We start from the raw sequence: 22,111 nt of genomic DNA, 5'->3' as shown, positions 1-22,111 counted from the left end.
CAATTAGGTGTACGGATACGCAATTATTAAAGTAAACTAAATTATAAGCAAATTAAATAATCGACACACCAATTATTAGATAGTAAAGTAAACAATATTATAAGCATATAAATTATCAAATAAACCCACATCCTAGACATTATCAAACACATAATCCAACAAATAATCCTTGCATAAATTGTCAAGTTCAACATTAAACTTCAACATTCGTCCTAAGCGTTGGCAATAGCCGGATTCCCGACAAACTCTACGTATGAGTCCATGGCGTATTTCTCCCTTAACCTGTCAACGTCATCGTCCGTTATCAAACCCATATCCTCCACTCCAAGGCCTACAGCATGCATCTCTAAGAATTTGGCCGCACATGGACCACAGTCACCGGATCTTTTGTTCTGATATATGCCCTCCAAACGACTCCATGTGTAAGGGGTGGTGCGTAGGCCTTCCGTTAATTTGCTATCCAAATAACGCTTCAATATAAATGGCATAATTTGACAGACGGGCGCCATATACTGCTCCACAACCACTTCATCATTATGACTGATGAATGAGTCAATTACAAGGCCCACCCAATGGTCAGACCCCCAGTTCATGGGGACGTATACAACGTCCACAAACCGTACAAACATTTGCCTCTGCCGCTGATTAGCCCACTATGCTGGTTTTCCCAATACAATGCCCTGAATGGTTTTCCCCCAGTCATACTGATTTTTGTCTCGCGATATGAAATCGTTGTAGTAGTTGCCGATGATGGATATGAACAAGGTGTCTACAAAAGCTACCTTGTCTTTCAAGTATATTTCACCTCTACGTCTCCAAAGCATGGCCATTATGACTTGCATGTGCTGACGAAAAACAAAACATAAATAACATATAATACAGATAATTAAAGATTGAGTAAGTACTAACTATATACTTACCATCGTGTTAACCCACTCAGTAGGCTTCGCAATTTGTAGGAAGAATTGATTGTTCACAGTATGACCAGTGACAATGCAAAGACCAGTGACAATGCAAAAGTCGCTGTAATGAGAGCAATTGGTAATTGATTAGAATGAAAGTTTAAGGATAAATTGCTTTCAATACGATATAACTTACATGTTTCTTTCACGCGATAATAACTCCTGAAATGCCTCGAAGTGGTCTTGGTCAACTGTTTTGAGTGGTTTGTATGCAGCTTTCGATCTGGATACAAATAGAGTTTTCACCTTTGAATCAGCGGTGTAAATATCTCGAATCTTGTCCGACCGTACACGTTGGCGTTTTCCTCTACTTCTTCCTCCTCTTCCTGTTCCTCTACCTCTTCCTCCTCTTCCTGTTCCTCCACTTGTTCTCCTTACACCAGACGATCCCTCAACTTCTTGTGGGGGTTTTGGAGTACAAGGGGTCTTCTGCGAAGCATCACTAGCATCCTCAGGCGCAGTATGGTAATCTTTCCCCGCATTTGAGTCGTCCTCATTAGCCACACCCTACAAACCACCGTAACAATAAGGCGTATAACATATCAATCGTATACCTAGCGTATACCTAAACACTACACATCCATATCATATGAACAACTTTAATGTCTGACCTGTGCATCATGCGCATCTGTCTGCGCTTCATGTTTCTTATATGCGTAGCTCAATGGGTGAGGAGTCTGAGGTTTGTAGACTACTAAGGGGCCTAACACCAAATTTGTTCTACCACCATCCACCTGAATAAGTCATAAAAAACATAGCACATTACACCCACATTATGAAACTTAATAGAGTCAGCTGCTGACTAAACAATTAGCTCACCTCGTTGAGGCCAGAAGGTGGAATTTCATCCGGAATGACGAAGTAAGGAGGTGGACGAGTTGTTCCTGAATTGGCTTGTCCCGGTTCAGGGGTCATCGTCGGAGCTTCTGGAGTCTTCAAGTACGCATGGTCCCTGGGAGAATAATTGTCTCCGCCGTAGTAAGTAGAGGTCCCTTCTTCATCATCTCTTTCTTTCTGGTGTACACCATCTTCGGGGTGTACACCATCATTATGGCGTACGCTAGACTGTGCCCCTCCATCTTCGGCTTCGTCTTCATCTTCATCCGCTTTTTCACCATCTTTTTTTGTATTCTGTCCTTTGTCATCCTGTTCCCCATCTTCTTTTGACTGGTGTACATCGTCATCTTCTTCGTCCTCTTGGTATACGCCCAATCTCTTGTCCAACTCGGTCTTAATCTCACGAAGGAGCAAAGTATTCTGAAGTACTATCCATCTTTTAAGATCTTTAATCTGTCCACTTTCAGGGGTTTCATATTCCGATAGATTAGAAGAGTTCTTGCCCCTGCCTCTCTTCCTCTGCATCTTACGTTTTTCAGTTTGATGAGTTTTCTGTTTCTTTTTTGGTCGGGTGGATGGCTCAGGTTCCTGTTCATTGGTAACCTCGTCCTCTGCATCACTAATATCCACGATAGGTGCCGGTGCCACTGCAAAATCCGAAAGTGTGAATTTGTACCCCTCGGCCATGAGTTCCTGCATGAATGCAACTTCGGCATCCTCTACCTCATCTCCCCAACGCAATTCATTCTGTTGGTCATTCTCACCATCATCCACTACCATCTGTTTCACAGACAACTAAGACAAAAAAAATACAATTGCAAAATTACCAACCAAAATGAGAGAGCACTTATCTTTTAAGAGAAGTACTACAAAATAAGACTACAAATAGTACTAAATATAATACTACAAATAATTTACCAGAGGGTCGGATTCCACGGCATGTATGTCCCCAAGATGCAACAGTGTGATAACGTTTTGACAGCCCTCGGGATCTTCAAGGAATGTCTTCAAGTTATCAGGTTGAGGAATTTCGGAAACCAACATTGGTATAGATTGGAGGGCCATGAGTTGTAGTGATAAAGGGAATCCATAGCATGCACTGGTTTTCTGTTTAAGTTGACGGCGCAATCGTGTTACAGGATTCTCCCTTTTCTCGGCATCCGTGACTGCCTTCGGAGCTTGAAAACGAGATACTGTTTTGTTAAAGGATACCCTCCCCCATGGATACAGCATGAACCTATCCAAGTCACTCAACATCTCAACGTATTTCTTGGTGAGGGCCAGATTTTTGCTATTGCAAAACAGAACACCGTCGACAAGAACGGTTAGGGCCAATGGAAGCCGTTTCCATCGGGGTAGATCCGGGTCCTTTAGCATTTCAAGCACATCATACACGTTCATAGCCTTCACTCTTCCGAACAGGTCTTTCCAGATTCCTGTTTTTCCGACTTCTTCTTCTTCTGTACTATCAGGTTCGGGATTGCAATTCAATCCAGTGATTTCCTTGAACTCCCGTATCGAATATCTCAGAGGCTGTCCACCAAAGAGGAACCAAATCTCGTGTTTCTTCGTGGTCACAAGTTGTCGTGATAGAAGGGCATGGACAAGTTTGGCGCTGTTGCAACATCTTGCAACAGGTAGATGAAAATAACTTCCCAAACTGGGAATGAAGTAGCTTCTCAAGATCTTCAGTACCCTTTAACGCCTCGACAAGGAGGCCAATTACATTGGCCTTTGAATATATGTTCAACCGAGCACCAACGGGGTAGCAACCATCGCCGAGGAATTTTTTTGGTAGTTTTTCCGAAAGGTTATTTGAAGCTTCTCCATCTTCCATGCCTGTATTTGAAGGTTCTCCGTCTTCCATTCCTGTATTTGAACGAAAACAACAATTCCGAAATGCACGAAAAGATATAGTATTCTAGATAAACAGTGAAATGCAAACCCAGGGGAAATGTTTGAGGGAAAGGAGTTCGAAGGAGTTCAAAAGAGAGAACATATATCTGGGAAAACTACCCTATTCGTATGCTCTCCTATAAAAACTTCTGTAACTGTTTCTAGATGATATAAGAGTAATCCAACCGTTTGAAATCAATATGTAGACATAAGTACTACAGTTCATAACCGCTAATACATAAATGAAGCCAATCAGGGCCCCGTTTCAATCTTAATTTTAATTACAAATCGCCAGTACAGTTCAGACAAGGTCGAAGTTCATAAATGTAACTTACTTTTAGAATTCTGAGCAGGCCATTCTAGAAGAAGAGGAGCGAATTGTACTTTGGCTCTACACCGCCGGCGTGGATTCAGACGACTCGAGTGAATGGGATGTTCAACCCGGTCACTCCGTCGCGGTGGCACGGGCGGCATGGGCGAGTGGTCCGTCGGAGCTGTCTTCGAGTTACTCCGGAGCACTCGCCTCGACACCGGAGGCACGGTGTTGTTGCGCCTTAATGATTTTTTTACTTTCCGTGCCATTACAACGGTAAATCGGATGGCTAATCGGAGATGGATTGCCGGAGATGGTAGATAGACGAAGTCCAGATGTGGATCCCAAATTAAATTTTTATTTCAAATGTTGGGATGTCGATAAATTATACATTTGGTTTTACTTTGGTTTATGATATTGGACTTCGGTTGATAATTTTGTGTAATCGGTTTACGAAATCGGATTTAATCAGGAATGTTTAGTTATTTTACTTTGATAATGGCAATTCCGAAAATAAAATTTGCCTAAGAGCCCTTGTGGGAAGACAAACAGTAAAAACATCCATTTCCTTCTATGGTTTTCAAAACATCCTATTCCTCAAATTTAAAACTTAAAAAATCCCATTCAGCAATTTTCTCTATATATATTTATACCAGATCGGAGTGAATATCCGTCTTAATTGTTTTAGTATATATGTTTGCTCCATTTTTAACGGATATTAAATTTTAGTATTTGCTTTGCTCTATAAAATTATGGATATCCGGATTTTTCGGATCGAATCGAGAAAAATAACGGATCGAAGCAAACCTAACTATCCCTTACCATGATCACATGTATTAGAACTTATAACGTTTGATAATGCTAGATATCATTTTATCACTTACATATAGCTAAAAGTAATATACATTGTAAAACAAAATAGGACTAATTATTCCAATAAAATATTTTGGTACATTATAATTTTTTTTTACATATCCCAATCCTAAAAGTGGCTTAGATGGTTGGTCCGAAACTATGTTACAAATGAATGTTGGTTTATGTTTAAAACAAATAAATTTAATAACTTTTTTTTATTGGATCCTTTTTTTATTGTTTCCATTTATTTGATTACTATTATATTTTGGAATCTAATTTCGAATCTCATTCTCTTATTTCCTCTCCTTTCAAAATTTTGTACCGTCAGGATCGGGTAAATTCAATAATAGATGTCTGGCCACATTCAAGTCTTCCTTCTCGTTTCATCCTATGAATATTAAGAGTTCTCTTATCGACTCTCTCTGATCATATACTTGTCCATATACTTTCTTTCTCTGTGCTTGTTTCTTCATGTAGTAGCTTTCTGATTTAACATTTTCCTTATGCTTTTTCAACTTTATAACTTTACTAGGGCTGATCCGCGCTTCGCGCGGAATTTTGTATTGTATTTGTTGATATATTTAAGAAAAAATTATATGATATCAATTTTTTTCATTAGATTTTGTATTTCAAATTTTTATATATATTTATAGTATTTAATAATTTTATATACAACATTTAGAAAATAATCAAATAATATATTAATTAAAACTTCAAATCAAATTTAATTTGTAGATATCTTTATATTTATGCAGGTTTATGATTTTGAAATATATACAATTCTTAATTGTTGCATTCAGGAAAAAAAAAATATATGTAATAGACAATTAATTATTTAAAAATATCTCAATTCTCTAACATATTTTCAAATTCATAATCTCTTTTTTTTTTCTACACCCATATCCCTCTCCATCTCTCTCTCCCTCTCTTTCTCCATCTCCCTCTCCCTCTCCCTCTCCCTCTCCCTCTCCCTCTCCTTTTCCCTCTCACTCTCCTTTTCCCCCTCATGTTCTCTCTCTCATCAATGGAACATCTTGAACCACACACAACATATTGGACCGGTTGAAATTTCTATCTTTCTTAGGTTTTTTTTTTTTCTAGTCACTTTCAATATCACATCTCTAACCTGAGCTCTGTATAATTTTTTAAAAGAAACTTCACTCATTTTATGTTTCAAAGATTAGATTGATCATGTTAACATTTTGTGATACCATAATTTGTTTCACAAATATGCATTCTCACATCTCTATATTATTATTTAAGTAGTCATTTTAAAAATAATTTTTATTTTTTAAATTATTACATGATATTCCATTACAAATAACAACAATAATTAAAATAGAAAATAATACAATTGTCACTCGAGCTTTTTGAAACTCGTACAAATATTCCTAACACGTTAATATGTATTTTAATTATATAATATATCATTCTAATTTTCTTTAAATTTATGTCTTTTGTTATATTCTAGTGTTTCATATCAGTTTTAAAACGAATTTGGATATTTTTAGATATTAAAAAATTTGGATCCGAGAATTTATTTCTCGGATTTGGCAAAACTGGATCCAAATCCGGCTATCTTAAAATTTTATGGTTTACTATACATATCTATAAATCATATAAATAAAGTAAATAATTTAAAATAATAATGACTAAATGCATTAATATATAAACTATTATTTATGAAGAGTGTCTTTTCATATTCTTGTTAAATTAATGGATAATAGTTACTATGAGAATTAAAGTATAATAACACAAAGTATAATAAATTATAAATTAATAAATGAATTGATGATGTGTCACAATTTTAGAGTTTGAGAAAATGATGTGGCATCACGAGAAAAGAGAATATTTTACTTTATATATATAGATTTCATCATGTCAATCATAATTTCCAATACAAAGCTTATTCCTTCCCAAGCTATTCGCCTATTTGTGCTTAATTTTGGCTTTAATTCATCTACCTAAAACACATAAAGCAATCCATAAATTTAGTCAATAAATTTTGCAAAAAATGTGTTTCGATCAAATCTTGGTGCCTTGTTGTTAATAAAAGGAAGAGTTTTAGATTTAACCTTAAAATTAAAGTCAAACACCAAAATAACTTTTTTTCCTCTCTCCAACTTTTACCATTTTGTCACAATTCTATCATTCTCACTCAAAAATTAACGAAAATGCCATTATAAACCCATTATTTCGATTTTTTTAAATATTGGCCAAAGTCTCCTTGGACCTCCTAAAACCTTTTTTATTACAATAATGCCATATTCTTCAATACCTTCAACCACCATGAACAACCTTAAAAATAGAATAAATGCTTCTCAACCAATTTTAAAGCTGTAATAAGTTAATATAAAAGCTCATACACTCATAACCTTCCATATTCTTTCCTAATTTCTTCTCTAAAACTTCTGGGCTGAGTTACAATGTCAAAGGTTATGCATTTTTGGTGATTTCAGCTTAATCAAGACCTGCGTTGTTTTTTTTTGGGTCAAATTAAGAGTTTTGGGTGCATGAGAAACTTAAAAACAAACTCAAAACTGATATAGGTCATACACTTCAATTTTGGTAATATCTAAATCTGTATCGCGAAAGTAGACTTCATTTTGAAATCTACTAGTCAACATAAGGTTATTTTTGCAATTGACTTTTTAAAAGTAGACTTCATTAAACTTCACGAGAAGTCTACTCGATATCCTTTGAAAACAAAAAAAAAGCCTAGTAGACTTCGTTTGAAGGCTTAAGAAGTCTATGAAAGAAAATAGGTTATTTTTGTAGTTGACCATATTTTGACTTTTTAATATAGACTTCCGTATGAGGTCTACTGTTTACGTCTACATAAGAAGTCTACGTTAAAGTTACTTTTGTAGCTTGACCAAAAACGTATAGGTCATTTTAGTGTTTGACTACAGTTTTTTAAAAAATTAAAAATTCAAAAAATTCTGAAAAACTTCAGTAGACTTCCCAAAGAAGTCTAAAACCTATAGACTTCTTTGGGAAGTCTACTTATATTTCGGTCAAACTTAGAAGAAATCTTTTTTTTTGAGTAGACTTCATAGTGAAGTCTACTTAAAAAATTCAATTGCAAAAATAACATATTTTTTTCCGTAGACTTCTATTGAAAAAGTAGACTTCAAAAGTAGACTGTCAGAGAAGTCTACTCTTGCATGAGATCTACAATAAAAGTCTACTTTGTTAGTCAATGGCTCGGTCAAATGCTAAAGTAACATTTTTGGCTGGAAGTCTACTTTTGAAGTCTATTGAAGGAAAAGTCAACGAATTGGTCAATTGCAAAAATAACCTGTTTTTAAGTAGACTTAGTTAATAGACTTCACTATGAAAAAGTAGACTTCTTCTCCAGTCTACTTTTGAAGTCTGTTGTAGAAGTCTACTTATTGCATTTATTTTAAAAACGCATTTTAGGCACAATTATAAAGTATTTTAAAAACAAAATTTGGCTTAGAAATGCTTGTTAGCAAGTGATTGAACTACTCAATGATTTTTATTTTATTTAAGTCGATATTTATTGTAGAATCGGATTTTTTGATTTTTAAACTAGTTAGCTTATAAAAGTAGACTTCTCCAACAGTGTGCTATTGAAGTCTAATCGGGAAGTCTACTTTTTGTATTTATTTCAAACGTTTTTCAAAAATATTTATAATGTTTTTTTTAAATTTTTTTATGTTTTGATATGCGCGTTAGCAAGTGGTTGAACTACTCAATAATTTTCATTTGATTTAAGTCAATATTTATTGTGGAATCGAATTTTTTGATTTATAAGCTAGTTAGCTTGTAAAAGTAGACTTCTCCAACAGTTTACGGATGAAGTCTGCACACGAAGTCTTCTATATAGAAAAATTGTTACTTATGTTTTTGCAATAACGTGGTTATAATTTTGTTTGCTAATATGGTTTCTTTGTGTTTTATCACAGAATATGGTTTATAGAGAATGATGGATGAGAACTTGTGTAGTGCTTTTGTGTTCTTGTTTGCAAGTTAACAGTTATAATACACAAGCAATTAAAGTGACATAAGCTAATTTTAAAACATTGACGTGGACATACTTGGTAAAAGACAATATATGCAAGTATTTTGTTATGTGCATTCAAGAGTTTCGATCATTTTTACGGCTTATATTCACACCCCTTCAAAAAAAAAACTAAGAAGATCTCCATATAATAACATCAATTTGCATTACATGATGAACATGGTTTACAGATCAACGATGGATCTATAAATTGTTGAAATTCATTCTTACAAAACAAATAGAACTCAAGATTTTGAAATTCATGGTTAACGATGCTCGTTGCCTTGCACACATGTGACAAATGAGTTGTCGCAGTAGCATTCGAGGTTAGTGAGGTAAGAAGATATTCCACGGTCAATGGTGACTTCATTAAGAACAAGCATGTTCTCCTCTGTCTCGTAGTCATGCCTTGCTTTGTCTACTGCGGTCTGCTGTAGTGATGTTCCCTCTCTCAAACGAGACAATTTCTTTCTTGTGTTGATCATTAGCCTGACCCTTGCATCCCCATGAAAGCTTAAACGATGCCTGGAGCCACAAGTTAAACAGATTTTGAAAACGTAATACACCACATCCAAAAACGTGAAGTGCACAGGAGAGATTTTTCATTTATTGCTATGGCTTAACGTTTCCTTTACTATTACATCCAGGTTTTGAATGCAACAGTATTGGGATACAGCAAATGTGAGAATCCTTCCCTAAAGCAACTATACTCATCTAAATTGATGTTCTACGTCTGATGGTAGAATGTACAAGTCCAACAGAGCCTAAAGCAAGATTAACTACAAGAACTACATAAGAGTTGATACTTGATACTACTAAACGTTGCCTAGTTATGTTTATTGACTTGCATATCCAAAGATATATAAGCGCAAGCTAAGAGCTGGTTCACATCAAATTACCTTTCCTTCAATTTGTTGTTGGCTCCATTACAACTGTTAGATTCACCATCTTGGAGCACTTCATGAGAGCAAATACGCTCCATGGAATGCCTTCCCAATTTCCCATTTTCCTGAACATGAAGCTGCAGAGACTTGGCTGAGTGATCCATCCCCTGGCTATGAGATTCCTCGGCGTGCACTCCATTTAACGGCACTGTGAAACAAGCCAGAGATATATGTTATTCAAAACAAATCATGGCCAAAAGCGCCATTCAAAATCAAAGCTACCAGGACTATTTGGTGAAAGTCAAGCAAATTATCTGAAGCTACTTAGTTAGCAGAAACTTAAAACGGCCGTTTTTGAAGTCAATAAAGAACCTTTATGGAGCAACTCTAGGTTCTTGGACCTCTCCAACTCATATATTTGCTTCCATTCAGCAGCCTCAGCTTGAGCCAGCGCCTTTCCTTCAGCAGATCCTCTTAGAGCCTTTGCAACAGCTACAACAAACATGCAAGAAACTCAAAGTTAAGTCCACAAAAGAAAACACAAAAAAGCATGAAGCTTTTGCTTCGAGCATAACCAAAAATAAAAAAGCTTACTTCTCAAAGCCTCTGAAAACTCAATAAGGTGATCATCTGTTGCCTGCATCGGAGTCTGTTGAATAAGAAGCTCCTGAACAGCCTTCTCTGACTGAGCAAGTGAAGACAGATCACTGAAACCATTCTCTGGGTTTGAGCGCAAACCGTTTGCATCTCCATTTACAAAGGAATCCTGCCAAGAAACCCCAACAAGTTAAAAACTTTTTTGATTCAGAAACATATTTGAAACAATCATATGGTTTGTGTCTCTAGGATTCATGACTCCAAATATGTAAAACAATCATAGTTCCATTTTCCATTTTCCATTTTCCTACACAAATTCAGAAGGACATACTGAAACAATCATATGGTTTGTGTAACATAATCTTAAAGATATCCTTTAACGATATCCTTCTGCGACTGTACAAAAATAAGTACTGACCTGACCATTTCCACAGAAAGAACTCGTACAGACGTTGAATTAGGTTTAGTGAAAATAATCAGTACCTGCAAAGCTTAACGATGCTCAAGAGTCCATCAGTGGAGAAACCAGAGCATTTGTCGATCTTTAAAGCCTCGAGTTCATCAACCTCGCCCTAGCCAAAACATCCAGATTAAAGTCGCCGACAATCATTCGCCAGAAGTGCACCGGTTTGAGCTGCCGTTCATCCAAGTCGCTGACAATCATTTAAAATTGGTAACCTCATGTATCAGCTCAAATCAACTACAAACCCAGATTTCAGAGAATCTTAATTTCAATTTGATTTTTAATACATCGCCAACAAACAGATAGATGTTTTTTCTGAATCATTTTATACTATTAGAGTAAAGTTTTATAAATGCAAAGAAAAAGAGATTCAAAGAACGATTTTTTTATATTACCTAAGCGGCGAAAACAGCGGTGGTGGTATTGCTGGAGTCACCAGACAGAGCTTCGAAAACAATGGTGAGAAAGGCGATGGAAGCCAGAAGAAAGCGCCGTATTAGAGAGTTTCTTTTAGATAAAATTAGGATTTTATTAGAAATTGTTAGTTTATATAGTAGGATAAAATTTTCGGTTAAATTAGCTATTTTTTTATTCAATTTTGGTTTAAATTTCGGTTAAGTTAATTTATTCGGTTTAGTAGACTTCAATATAGAAGAAGTCTACAAATTTTTAAATCTAAATAATATATTTTCTTCTTCTTAATTTAAAAACATAAATTTCCATTTATAATTAGAGAATTTATGAATGTAATTTTGATACCAAAATAATTTTTTCTAAATTTTAAAATTAAATTTCCTGATTTAATTACTTAGTAGACTTCATTTCGATAAACGAAGTCTACTATTAGACTTATTTTTCTCTTTAGTAGACTTCGTCAGGATGTAAACGGTAATTAAGATATCCGTTTTTTGTTTAGTCATACAGGATTAAATGGTTTTTTCACTACCCCTTTAAGTTATTTCTGCCAAATATTTTTTCTGGGGTCTACTTTTGTATTCAAAGTCAAGTTTTAGGTTATTTTTAGCAAAAACCCTTAATAAAATGTGTTTTAGCCTCTGTTTAGGCGGCGGAGTGACTTGCCAGTTGCCACTGCTCTCATTTCATTGGAAATTGAATTCTTTTGGTTCAAATAAAAAAAACGAAACAATAAAGGGATAATTAAAAATATAGGATAAAAAACACTACTATTGTTTCCTTAATATTTTAATTTTGGAAGTTGTCCCTTTAATACTTCTACAAATTATTTATCCTCTTCTACCCTTTAAATAGAAATTACACAGAATAATAAAATTTATTGGTATTTAATTTTAATCAGATTAAATTAAAAACGAAAAAGTAAAAAAGAAAATGATATTTACCCAAAAAACTTTATAGAATCCGTCTCTTACTATTGTCTAACTTTGACGAAGAATTTTTTTTTTGACGCCAATAACTTCTCTGCCTGTGTAGTCTCCACCGGATCTTCACTCCGGTAATTAGAACGAAAAATCAAAAAGAAAACGTAAAAATTGTGAAAAAAATGTGAAAGGATGTATGTTGAATGATGAGAAAAATGTGAAGATATGGAGAAAAAGAAAAAATTGTCGCCATAATTGAATTTCTAAAATAAAAAAAATTAAGAAATAATTTAGGAACAAAATTCTTCAAAAAGGAAAGAGATATATTCTGTATATTTTCTATACCTTATCCTAGATTCTCAGAGATTTAATTAACCGTTTTGTAGAATTAGTATCTATACTATTATTTACGAAGTCAAAAATCCTATGTGTCGTCTCCAGAACGATTCGCTTATGTGTCATTATTAAAATATATATATATATATATATATATATATATATATATATATATATATATATATATATATATATATGTGTGTCTTTTTAATTAATTCTGATAGAACAATCTTTAATTCTACGTATCAATATGTGTGACATGGCTTTTTTCATCGATTATGAACCATTAAATTTATTAATGGACCAGCGGTTTTATCTCGATAATAGCCACTGAATCTGTTAAATGAATCATTAACATAAAAACTCTAAACCCTAAAGCATATATCATACTCTATATATGCTCGTATAGTGTTATTTTTCTTTATATTTCCTAAACATCTTTTTATATATTTCTGTTCGTAAATGTTTTGGATTAATCAGTTATTGTTCGTAAATATAAATTGATCTGAGCTTCTTTATTGTTTTTCCTTAAAGCAATCTTTATGACGAGCACATATTTAGTTATGTAATATTCTTTTCACTGTTTTGTGTTTGAATTTGTTTCTTTTAATTCGAGTTTGTAGTCTTATATTGATATATACCTTCCACCATGCTGATTTGATTAGGTTATCTTCGTTGGTGGTTTATACAATGGACAACATGTCAAGAGGTAGACTTATCAATTTGTTCTGTTGTTATATTCATTCAGTTTACTTTTTATACAATTAGACAACTTATGATGTATCGCTTATATTTTTTAGAGATGCATCGGTTTGTATTAAAAAAATTCTAATTCTATACTTCGTGGTTATGATTTTAAGATGCATCGCTAATATTGCAAAGTCGAGTTGAATGATGCATCGTTTGAATAACAAAGCTTCATGTAATTTGTCTGAATTTTCTCTCTCTTTAATTCAGATGTTCTCGTTTTGAGCTTCCACCTGCCTCAACCTAATCGTGAACCTAAAGGGTAAGCGTAAGTCCATATTCCTATTTTTTTGTTACAACGTGATTGTTCCTTAAAAGTAAGTTGACTCCACGACTTTCTTTTCTTCATGATTACTTGCATTTGTATTTCGTTATTATTCACTTACATATATAGTTTGATGTTCTTCTAAAAGATTATTACAATGTTGTCATGTCAAGGTTTACACCTTGAGAGGCGCACACAATTTATGGGTTGGATGGATTATAATCGTTTGTTTCGCAAAGCTTGAATTCTCCAGTATTAATAATTCCCATCACTCTACGTTTAATGGCACAATCTTTGTGTATTCTGTTCTGCTGTCTCTGTTTTTTGTTTACTAGATTCTTGAGACATTTCATCACAACATTTTTATAACGTGCGCCTCCCTCCTCTTATTTTTGTTAACACATGGTTCTGTCGTTAGTTTCTTCTATTGTTACATTTACTTATGCTCTAGATCCTAACATAATACATGAGGAGGATCGGTGTACACTTGATTTGATGTCACTTGATATCTGCCTTAGAGATTCACAGTCCTCAGTTTTACTGAAAGGGAACTTTTTTTTTGTTTGTTTCTTTATAAAATTTAGGCTCGGGTTCTCTGTATGACACAAGCAGATATAGTCCATGTATTATTAGAAAAAACTGCGTTTGATAAAAGAACTTTGTTTGTTTCTTTATTGGTGGATCTAACTCTTGAGATATTGGATCATTTTTCTTTGTTGGTTTTTTTAGTTTACCGAGGTACAAGTTCTTGTGTGTCACGTTTAAGGGTTTACACGCATAATTGCTTCGGTTTTGTATGAAGTTCTAAAGACAGTGGAATTTCAGTGCTGAGATGAATTCTTCTATGAGTTTGTTTTAATATAATCTTTATTCTTATTTTCTTGGTGGATGTTTTGCAGCTTCCAGTCTTAGGACAACACTGAGACCAACCTCTGCTTTGTTGGAAACACATTGTGTCAGCAGTGGAGGGCTCAGTGATTCATGTCTGGGACTACTCTCAACCAAATAAGAAGGTTGTTTCTTCTCAGAAACCAAAAACGATCAGGTCTTATGTCTGTTGCCATACCTTGACTAGGAAAAGGGAAAGAAGGGGACAGTTTCATTGCTGATCTGCAAAAAAAGTTGTTCATTTCCTGTTGCTGATGGACTGTCTCTCTCCCATGAAAGGAGCAACAACGTGGCAAGAAGAGAAGCTTGGAGTAGTAACATGTGCAGGTGAAGCAGCGATTTCAGCTAAATCCAGCATCGGGTCTAAGCTGAGACTCTTGAGGAACGTGTGCGAGAACGTCAACCCTTGTATGCCGCACCTGTGGGGGCTTGTGATCATGACAGCAACTTGGGACGGTAGGATTAGGGTGTTCCATAACTACGGTTTACCAGTTCAAATATACAAAAGTGGGAAATGTGTATATGTAAACAGTGTTAGAGTAATAGCATTCTTTGATTTAGATTGGAGCTCACGTTAGCTTTAAAATCATGAGCTAAAATTGGTCTTTGTATTTTGTGTCTGTTGCTTTATGTGACAACTATAATGTGCGTGTGTGTAAGTAAACACCGACCGTGATTTAAATTTTGTCAAACTTAGAAGCAACAACAATGTGACTGACTACTGAATCTCTCTGGTTCTTAACATCTACAAAACATTAGTACGTATAATCCTTTTTGTGTCCTTCTGTTGATATTATTTCTTTAACCGAGGACTCTGAAATGCGTTTATGTTTTGATATTTGCTTATCAAATGTTTGAAAGTAAAAAAAATATATACTTGAGGAATTGTATCTGATGAGCATAACAAGAATAGAGACACTACGATCGACTCTCCCCCTTTCATATGTATTAAGAAAAACATACAAAAGAAAGAAAAAAAAAACTCAATCTTTATAGCTTTACTTTATGTTTTTTTTTATTGTATTAGTCTTGACATATATATACAAGGCTTGAGATTTTGGATCAAAAAATTAGATCCTTCTTAAATCGATTAAGTGAAACCAGTTTAATTAATATTTTTCCTAAAAAGTCATAGATTTTTTATTCATTTTCACTAATCTTACTAAAAATATAGCTTTTAAAGTCAATTCAACCGATCAATCTAAGACGGTCTTAATGGTTTTTTTTTGTTTAAAAGATACAACACTCTCATCAGTTTAATATAATACATGATAACAGCAAAAAGAAATTAGTTAAATTAGACAAAGCAGAAAAGTAAAGACGAAGAAAAACCTGAATAATAGTATATCGAGACGACGAATATGATAAAGAAAGATAAGAAAGAAAATGAAGAAATTGGAGACAGTGAAAAGAAGTCGGAAGAAATGAAGATGATAAAAACAAGCAGGAAAAAATCACAGATATTGAAGAAGAAAGAAAAATTTAGGAAGAAACATATTTTAAGATTTTGTTTTTTTTGTATAATATTTTTTTTCGGAGGTAACACATGTAAATACCATTTTATTTATATATGATAGATACTATAATATGATTATATATTAACTGTAATTGTTTTTTAAATTTAGATAATTTAAATATATAAGTCGTTACATGAACGTAAGCTACAAGAAAATAATACTTGGAATGATGAAGCTAGTTAATTTGATGTCAAAAAAAATGTGCGACTGATATGAAGAAGGAGAATGAAGAGATGGCCAAGATGGTTGAAAGTAAACTAAGAGAACAAAATAGGAAATAAGCATGACGGAAAATTTGTTCCTGAACTTCTACAGCTTTGTTGCAACTTTTGATCATTTTATTATTATTATACACGTGAAACGGACATTATGGTCAATTTCCAATGAGAGCAATGAGATATCGTTTTTGAAAAGTTTTGTATTGTAAAAGTGTTTCATCTGAATTTGATTTTGATTGAATGAAAAAAATATTACAAAATCTCATTCGAAGTAGCATAATCAGAGCAAACAACAATGAAAAAAACATGTTAGCCCACAAATCTTACGTTCTCTTTTTTTTATATTGCACAAGAATTATTATACTATCTTTAAGGAAAATTTATTCTGTACAAATCAATACAACTAACAATTGTAAATCCTATTCAAAATAAGAGAAAAAAAAACTACAGAAGAAGTTGAAGGATATAAAAGAAGAAGAAGCAGAAAAGAAGACGAATAGATGATGAAAAAGTCAAAAAGACAAAGACAAAGTCATATCAATTAATTCCGAAAAGAAAAATAAAAAGGTGGATAACCCAAACTAATGAAGACGCATAAGGATAACAAGATGGGGAAGTTGAAGAAGAATAAGAAAAAGAATCAGACGCTTGAGAGGTTAGAGAAAAAGAAAAAATGAGAAAACAAAGTAGTAGAAGAATAAGAGGAAGAAGAGGGGGAGTAAGGAAGTGGAAAAAAGAAGAGTTGAGATTATGAACCCCCCCGAAAAATAAGTCAAAGAAAATAAGAAAAAAAAAAAGAAAAATACAATGAGGAAGATCAGAAGAGGAAGCAGAAGATGAAGAAGACAAAGACGAGATAAGTAAGAATGATAGATTAAAGAAAACTCAAAAGAAATAAGACAAAGAAAAAACAAAACTAAAAGAAGAACCAGGTGTTGGAGAAGACAAAAACGATAAAGAAGTAGAAGTCAAAGTCGCAGAGGATGAAGATGAAGAAGGAAACGAGGAAGACTAAGCAGAAAAAAAGGAAGACAAAGCAGAAGAGGAAGAAGACAAAGACGAGATACGTAAGAATGATAGATTAAAGAAAACTCAAAAGAAATAAAACGAAGAAAAAAAGTAAAAGAAGAAGCAGGTGTTGGAGAAGAAAAAGACGATAAAGAAGTAGAAGTCAAAGTTGTAGAAGATGAAGATGAAGAAGGAAATGAGGAAGATGAGAGCAAAAAAGAGGAGGAGAAGAAGAGAGAGCTGATTAAGAAAAACTCGAAAAATACGAGGACATATATGTTCACGATAAGGAAGGAAAACGGAAGTTGAAGATGACAAAGTATGAGAAGGTGAAGATGGGAAAGGAAGCTAAGAGAAACTTAGAACAAGAAATTAAAGAAAACAAAGAAGAAAAATGTGATGAATTATAAGAAGGAAGAAGAACAAAAACAAGATGGATAAAAAAACAAAAGAAAAGAAGAAGAAGAAATTGAAGCAGGCAAAGATTATAAAAAACAAGAAGCCCAAGATGATTAAGAAATTAAGAAAAATAACATGAAGAAGATAAATAAGAATATAAAGAAGAGGAAGAAAAAAAGAAGATAGAGATGAAAATGTAGAAGATGAAGAAAACTGAAAAAATAATAAGTCAGAGAAGACGAAAACGATGAAAAAGAATAATCGGAAGAGAAAGACAATGACAAACCGAAAGAGAATGGAGAAGAACAATTGTTTGTAAAGAAAAAGATGATAAAGAATAAGTCAAAGTCAAAGACAATTAAGTGGAAGAAAAAACATAAATCAAATACGTTAAAGAAGAAGAACGGAAACATGTGGAATAACCGACTAGAATGACAAACACTTACGAGAAAATGAAGAGAAAACTCTGGCGAGGGAAAGGTAAAAAGAATTACAGAAAAAAAACTTCTGTAATTACAATATTTTAGTAAATAGAACAATATATTTATTATGGTTGTTAGATCTTTTTTTATTGGTTGAATGTCTAACATTGTTGCTATATTTATGTTTGGTTTTTTATTTGTAACAAAGTTAATAATTTAGTGATGTAATCACCCAATTATATTTTGTGTTAAATCTTCTGACATTATATCTTTTAGCGAATTTAAAACCACATCAACTATTATATCTTGGGGACTTGGGATATTGGATCGGTACTCTCTTTGCCATTGTTGTTGTTTTTTTAGTTTGATTAGTTACAAGTTTTCTTATTTTCACGTTCGATAGTATTATGTAAATTACTAACAGTATTAGTATTTCGTCTGTTTAAGTTAAACAGCTAAATACGATCTATTTATATATTAATATTAATTGTTCAAATTTATAAAAAAAAATTAGAGTATGTGATCATCAGGAACAAGTAAAAAACTCATTTTTAATACATTTTCGCCCGCACATGGTGCGGATTACCACCTAGTTCTATAATTGTAGAACAGTGATTTATTGTAGAAATAGAATTTTACTAAGTTACAAAACAAAGAGTTAACTATAGAAATATAATTTTACTATACTGTAGAAAAATAAATATGTTGTAGAATATGGTTTTATAACTTTGTAGAATATAGAGAAAACTGTAAATAACGAATTCTATATATTTCGTAGAAAACTAATGAAATAGTAGATAACCTATTCTACAAATTTATAGATTTATAGAATATGCTTTATATTAATTTGTAGAACATTTGTAAAAAATTATTATAAAATTTTTGTTTGCAAAGAGTAGTATAAAATGTATTTGTCTTTCATTTTCTGAATTTTTTCAAATTTTTTAGATTATAAAAATATTTGTTTTTAATTTTCGTAATTATAAGAAAATGGTATATAAGTCCAAAATGGTAAAATTTGAAAAAGTATTAAAGAGACAATACTATAGTTTTTTTTTCCTATAAATATAATTGCCCCTTATCATTTGAAATCAAAATTAGAGGATGGTTAACAATCGGATTGTATAATTATTGTTTACCTTTTCTGCGCATTTGTCATAACCTTTGGTGGTTAAGAAGTCTCTCTATGCCTACTCCCCTTCCTCTCCTTCCAGAGGCTGTAAATCGTCGAAGTGTATATTGAAGAAAAAAAAAGGTGGAATCCGTTCTTGTGAAGAGGCCTTTACGATTCTCATAATCTCATCCCAATTGGTTGTGAACATTTCTTTGAGGGTACCCCTTACTAGAGGAAATGACCGATCAAAACAATTTTAGATATTAGATATATATACTAATGTTCCCTGTTCTTATATATCATCCTGAACAGTCATCAACCAATCAATCTCATACACGGTTAAAAGCTGCTCGAATCGAGCAAACAGTTGGAGATTCCAGAAGCTTATACCGTTTTCTGATCTTATGTTTGTTATAAACTTTATCTTTCTATATATATTATATAGGTAAGATTATATATATTGTATTAGGCTTTGTTTTGCGAGAGAAAAAGGGAGCAGAGAATTGTTTCTCACTTTGTGAAATCATGTCTCATTATTGTTGTACAACACATATTTATAGAAGGGAGGAAAAAGGTGGTAGGTAAAATAACGGGACAACAATTCTTGTTATTTAACTTTGTTACCTAATCCATTTATGTAGATAATTATTATCTAACCCTTTTTCTAAATTTTCTATCATTAATAATGTATTATGTACTGTCCTCATTAAAAATCTTATTATGGAAAAACTCATTGAAACAAAAACCATGATAAAAGAAAAATAGTACAGTAACGTAATTTCCCTTTGAAAATGTGGATATAAATTTCCTTTATAGATCTCGTAGTCGGCGCATTCCAATACTGTGAATATGTTTTCTGAATGATGTAGTGGGAAACACCTTTGTAAAAAGATCTGCTGCATTGTCACTCGAGCGAACATATTGGATATACACTCCCTAATTCTTCTCGAGTTCTTCAGTGTAAGAGAAAAACTTTGGAGGAATATGTTTTGTTCGATCGTTCTTGATGAAACCTTCCTTGAGTTGAGCGACACATTCAACATTATCTTCGAACACTTTTGTTGGTTCCTTATCAATGACTATTCCACTTGCACCTTGAATATGTTGAGTCATATATCGGAGCCATATGCATTCTCTACATGCTTCATAGAGAGCAATGATTTCCGCATAATTTAAAGAAGTGGACAACCAAAGTCTGTTTTTGGGAACGCCACGAGATCGCAGTTCTACCAATTGTGAAAACATATCCGGTTTACGATCGAGCTTTATGCGGATCTGATAAATATCCTGCATCTGCAAAACCAACTAGAGCAACTTCAGGGTTTCTAGGATAAAATAAACCCAGATCTCGTACCTTGGAGATTACGAAAGATATGCTTTATCCATTCCAAGTTGTATCTTGCAAGTAGATTAGTAGCAAAAACTATATCTGGTCGAGTACAATTTGCAAGATACATAAGCCCACCGATAGCGCTCATATAAGGTACGTCAGGACCTAATACGTTTTCAATATCTTCACAAGGTCGAAATGGATCTTTATTAATATCAAGTGATCTATTGACCATTTGAGTACTCAAAGGAGTTGCTTTATCCATTTTAAAGCGTTTCAACATCCTTTTGGTGTAATTTGATTAATGCACAAATATTCCATCATGGAAATGCTCAATCTGGAGTCCTAGACAAAATTTTGTCTTTCCAAGATCTTTCATTTCGAATTCTTCTTTCATGTGAGTTCTTGCATCATCAATCTCCTTTTGAGTTCCGATTATGTTCAGGTCATCAACATATACAATAATGATCACAAATCTTGATGTTGATTTCTTAATAAATACGCAAATGCATATAACATTATTGATGTATCCTTTACTCAACAAGTATTCACTCAAGCGATTATACCACATGAGTCCGGACTGTTTTAATCCATAAAGTGATCGCTGTAATTTGACCGAACATATGTCTTTAGATGCTTCAGGCATCTTTGATCCTTCTGGAATCTTTACTCCCTGTGGGATTTACATATATATATATATATATATATATATATTTCACTATCAAGTGATTCATTAGATATGCAGTCACAACATCCATAAGGTACATGTCTAGATTTTTAGATGCCATTAGTACCTGAATGTGATTGCATCCATGACCGGAGAATATGTATCTTTATAATCAATTCTCGGTCTTTGAGAAAAACCGTGTGCCACAAGTCGGATTTTCTATCTTGTGACCTCATTTTTCTAATTTTTTTCTCACAAAGACCCATTTGCACCTAACTGGCATTACATCTTCAGGTGTAATGACTATAGATCCAAAGAAATTTTTTTTATTTAGGGAGAATAATTTATTTCTCAAAGCCATCTGCCATTTCTCCCAGTCAGGCCTTCTCTGGCACTCTGACACGGACTTTGGATATGGATCATCATTTTTACTATCAATTTCTTTGGATACCGAAAAGAAGAATATTCTATTGTATCATTTATCTCGCTTCTAGCCCATAATGTCCCACTTTAGGCGAAGTTAATGGAAATCTCATACTTTTCAGTATCATGTTCATTTTCTATACGAACTTCTTTAATTGGTTCTTTTGGAACCTCTTTATGTATGTCTTCAGGACATATATCTTTATATGGTTCTTCTAGAACCTTTTCAAAAATGTCTTCAGGACATTTTTCTTTATTCGGTTCTTCTGGAACTTTATCTCTCAATTTCTTTTTCTTTCAAGGATTTTTATTGTTCGAGCCCATCAACCTCCTACGCTTTAATTGAACCTGCGGTTCATTTGCTTTATTTCCATCAATAAATTATTCTGGAACATTTATTTTTGATGGAGCATTAACAGCGGGGATATATGACTTCATCACCGTTCTCGTATCTGTGAACGCATCAGATAACTGGTTTGCCAAACTTTGCAAATGTATAATTTTTCTGAATTTCCACCTCGCATTGATGGGTAGGGGGATCAAGATTAGCCAAGGTTTGTGTACACCATTTGATATCCTTTGGGGATTCTCTTGATCCTCCCCCTC

General features: G+C 33.4%; 1 protein-coding gene across 1 annotated transcript; it reads right to left on the bottom strand.

Annotated features, from left to right (window-relative positions):
* Positions 1 to 9,023: 9,023 nt before the first annotated feature.
* LOC18991664 (NAD(H) kinase 1) lies at positions 9,024 to 11,341 on the bottom strand. The gene is made up of 6 exons (XM_024152908.1): positions 11,230 to 11,341; positions 10,855 to 11,024; positions 10,369 to 10,540; positions 10,147 to 10,266; positions 9,790 to 9,982; positions 9,024 to 9,415 (listed from the first exon to the last, which is right to left on the bottom strand). The coding sequence occupies exons 3-6, from the start codon at positions 10,415 to 10,417 to the stop codon at positions 9,157 to 9,159; spliced, it is 621 nt and encodes a 206-aa protein (XP_024008676.1). The 5' UTR covers positions 10,418 to 10,540; positions 10,855 to 11,024; positions 11,230 to 11,341; the 3' UTR covers positions 9,024 to 9,156.
* Between the last annotated feature and the right edge of the window lie 10,770 nt (positions 11,342 to 22,111).

Source organism: Eutrema salsugineum, unplaced genomic scaffold (genome assembly GCF_000478725.1).
Source record: "Eutrema salsugineum unplaced genomic scaffold, Eutsalg1_0 scaffold_5, whole genome shotgun sequence".
NCBI classification, from domain to species: Eukaryota; Viridiplantae; Streptophyta; class Magnoliopsida; order Brassicales; family Brassicaceae; genus Eutrema; species Eutrema salsugineum.
The sequence above is the reverse complement of the archived record's forward strand: the minus strand, read 5'-3'. Positions and strand labels throughout refer to the sequence as shown.

Coding starts and splice junctions, on each gene's coding strand:
- LOC18991664 (XM_024152908.1), bottom strand. CDS start 10,417: ATGCAGGCAACAGATGATCACCTTATTGAGTTTTCAGAGGCTTTGAGA. Junction 10,267..10,368: donor GTTTTCAGAGGCTTTGAGAA/GTAAGCTTTTTT, acceptor TGTTTGTTGTAG/CTGTTGCAAAGGCTCTAAGA. Junction 9,416..9,789: donor AACAACAAATTGAAGGAAAG/GTAATTTGATGT, acceptor TTGTGGCTCCAG/GCATCGTTTAAGCTTTCATG.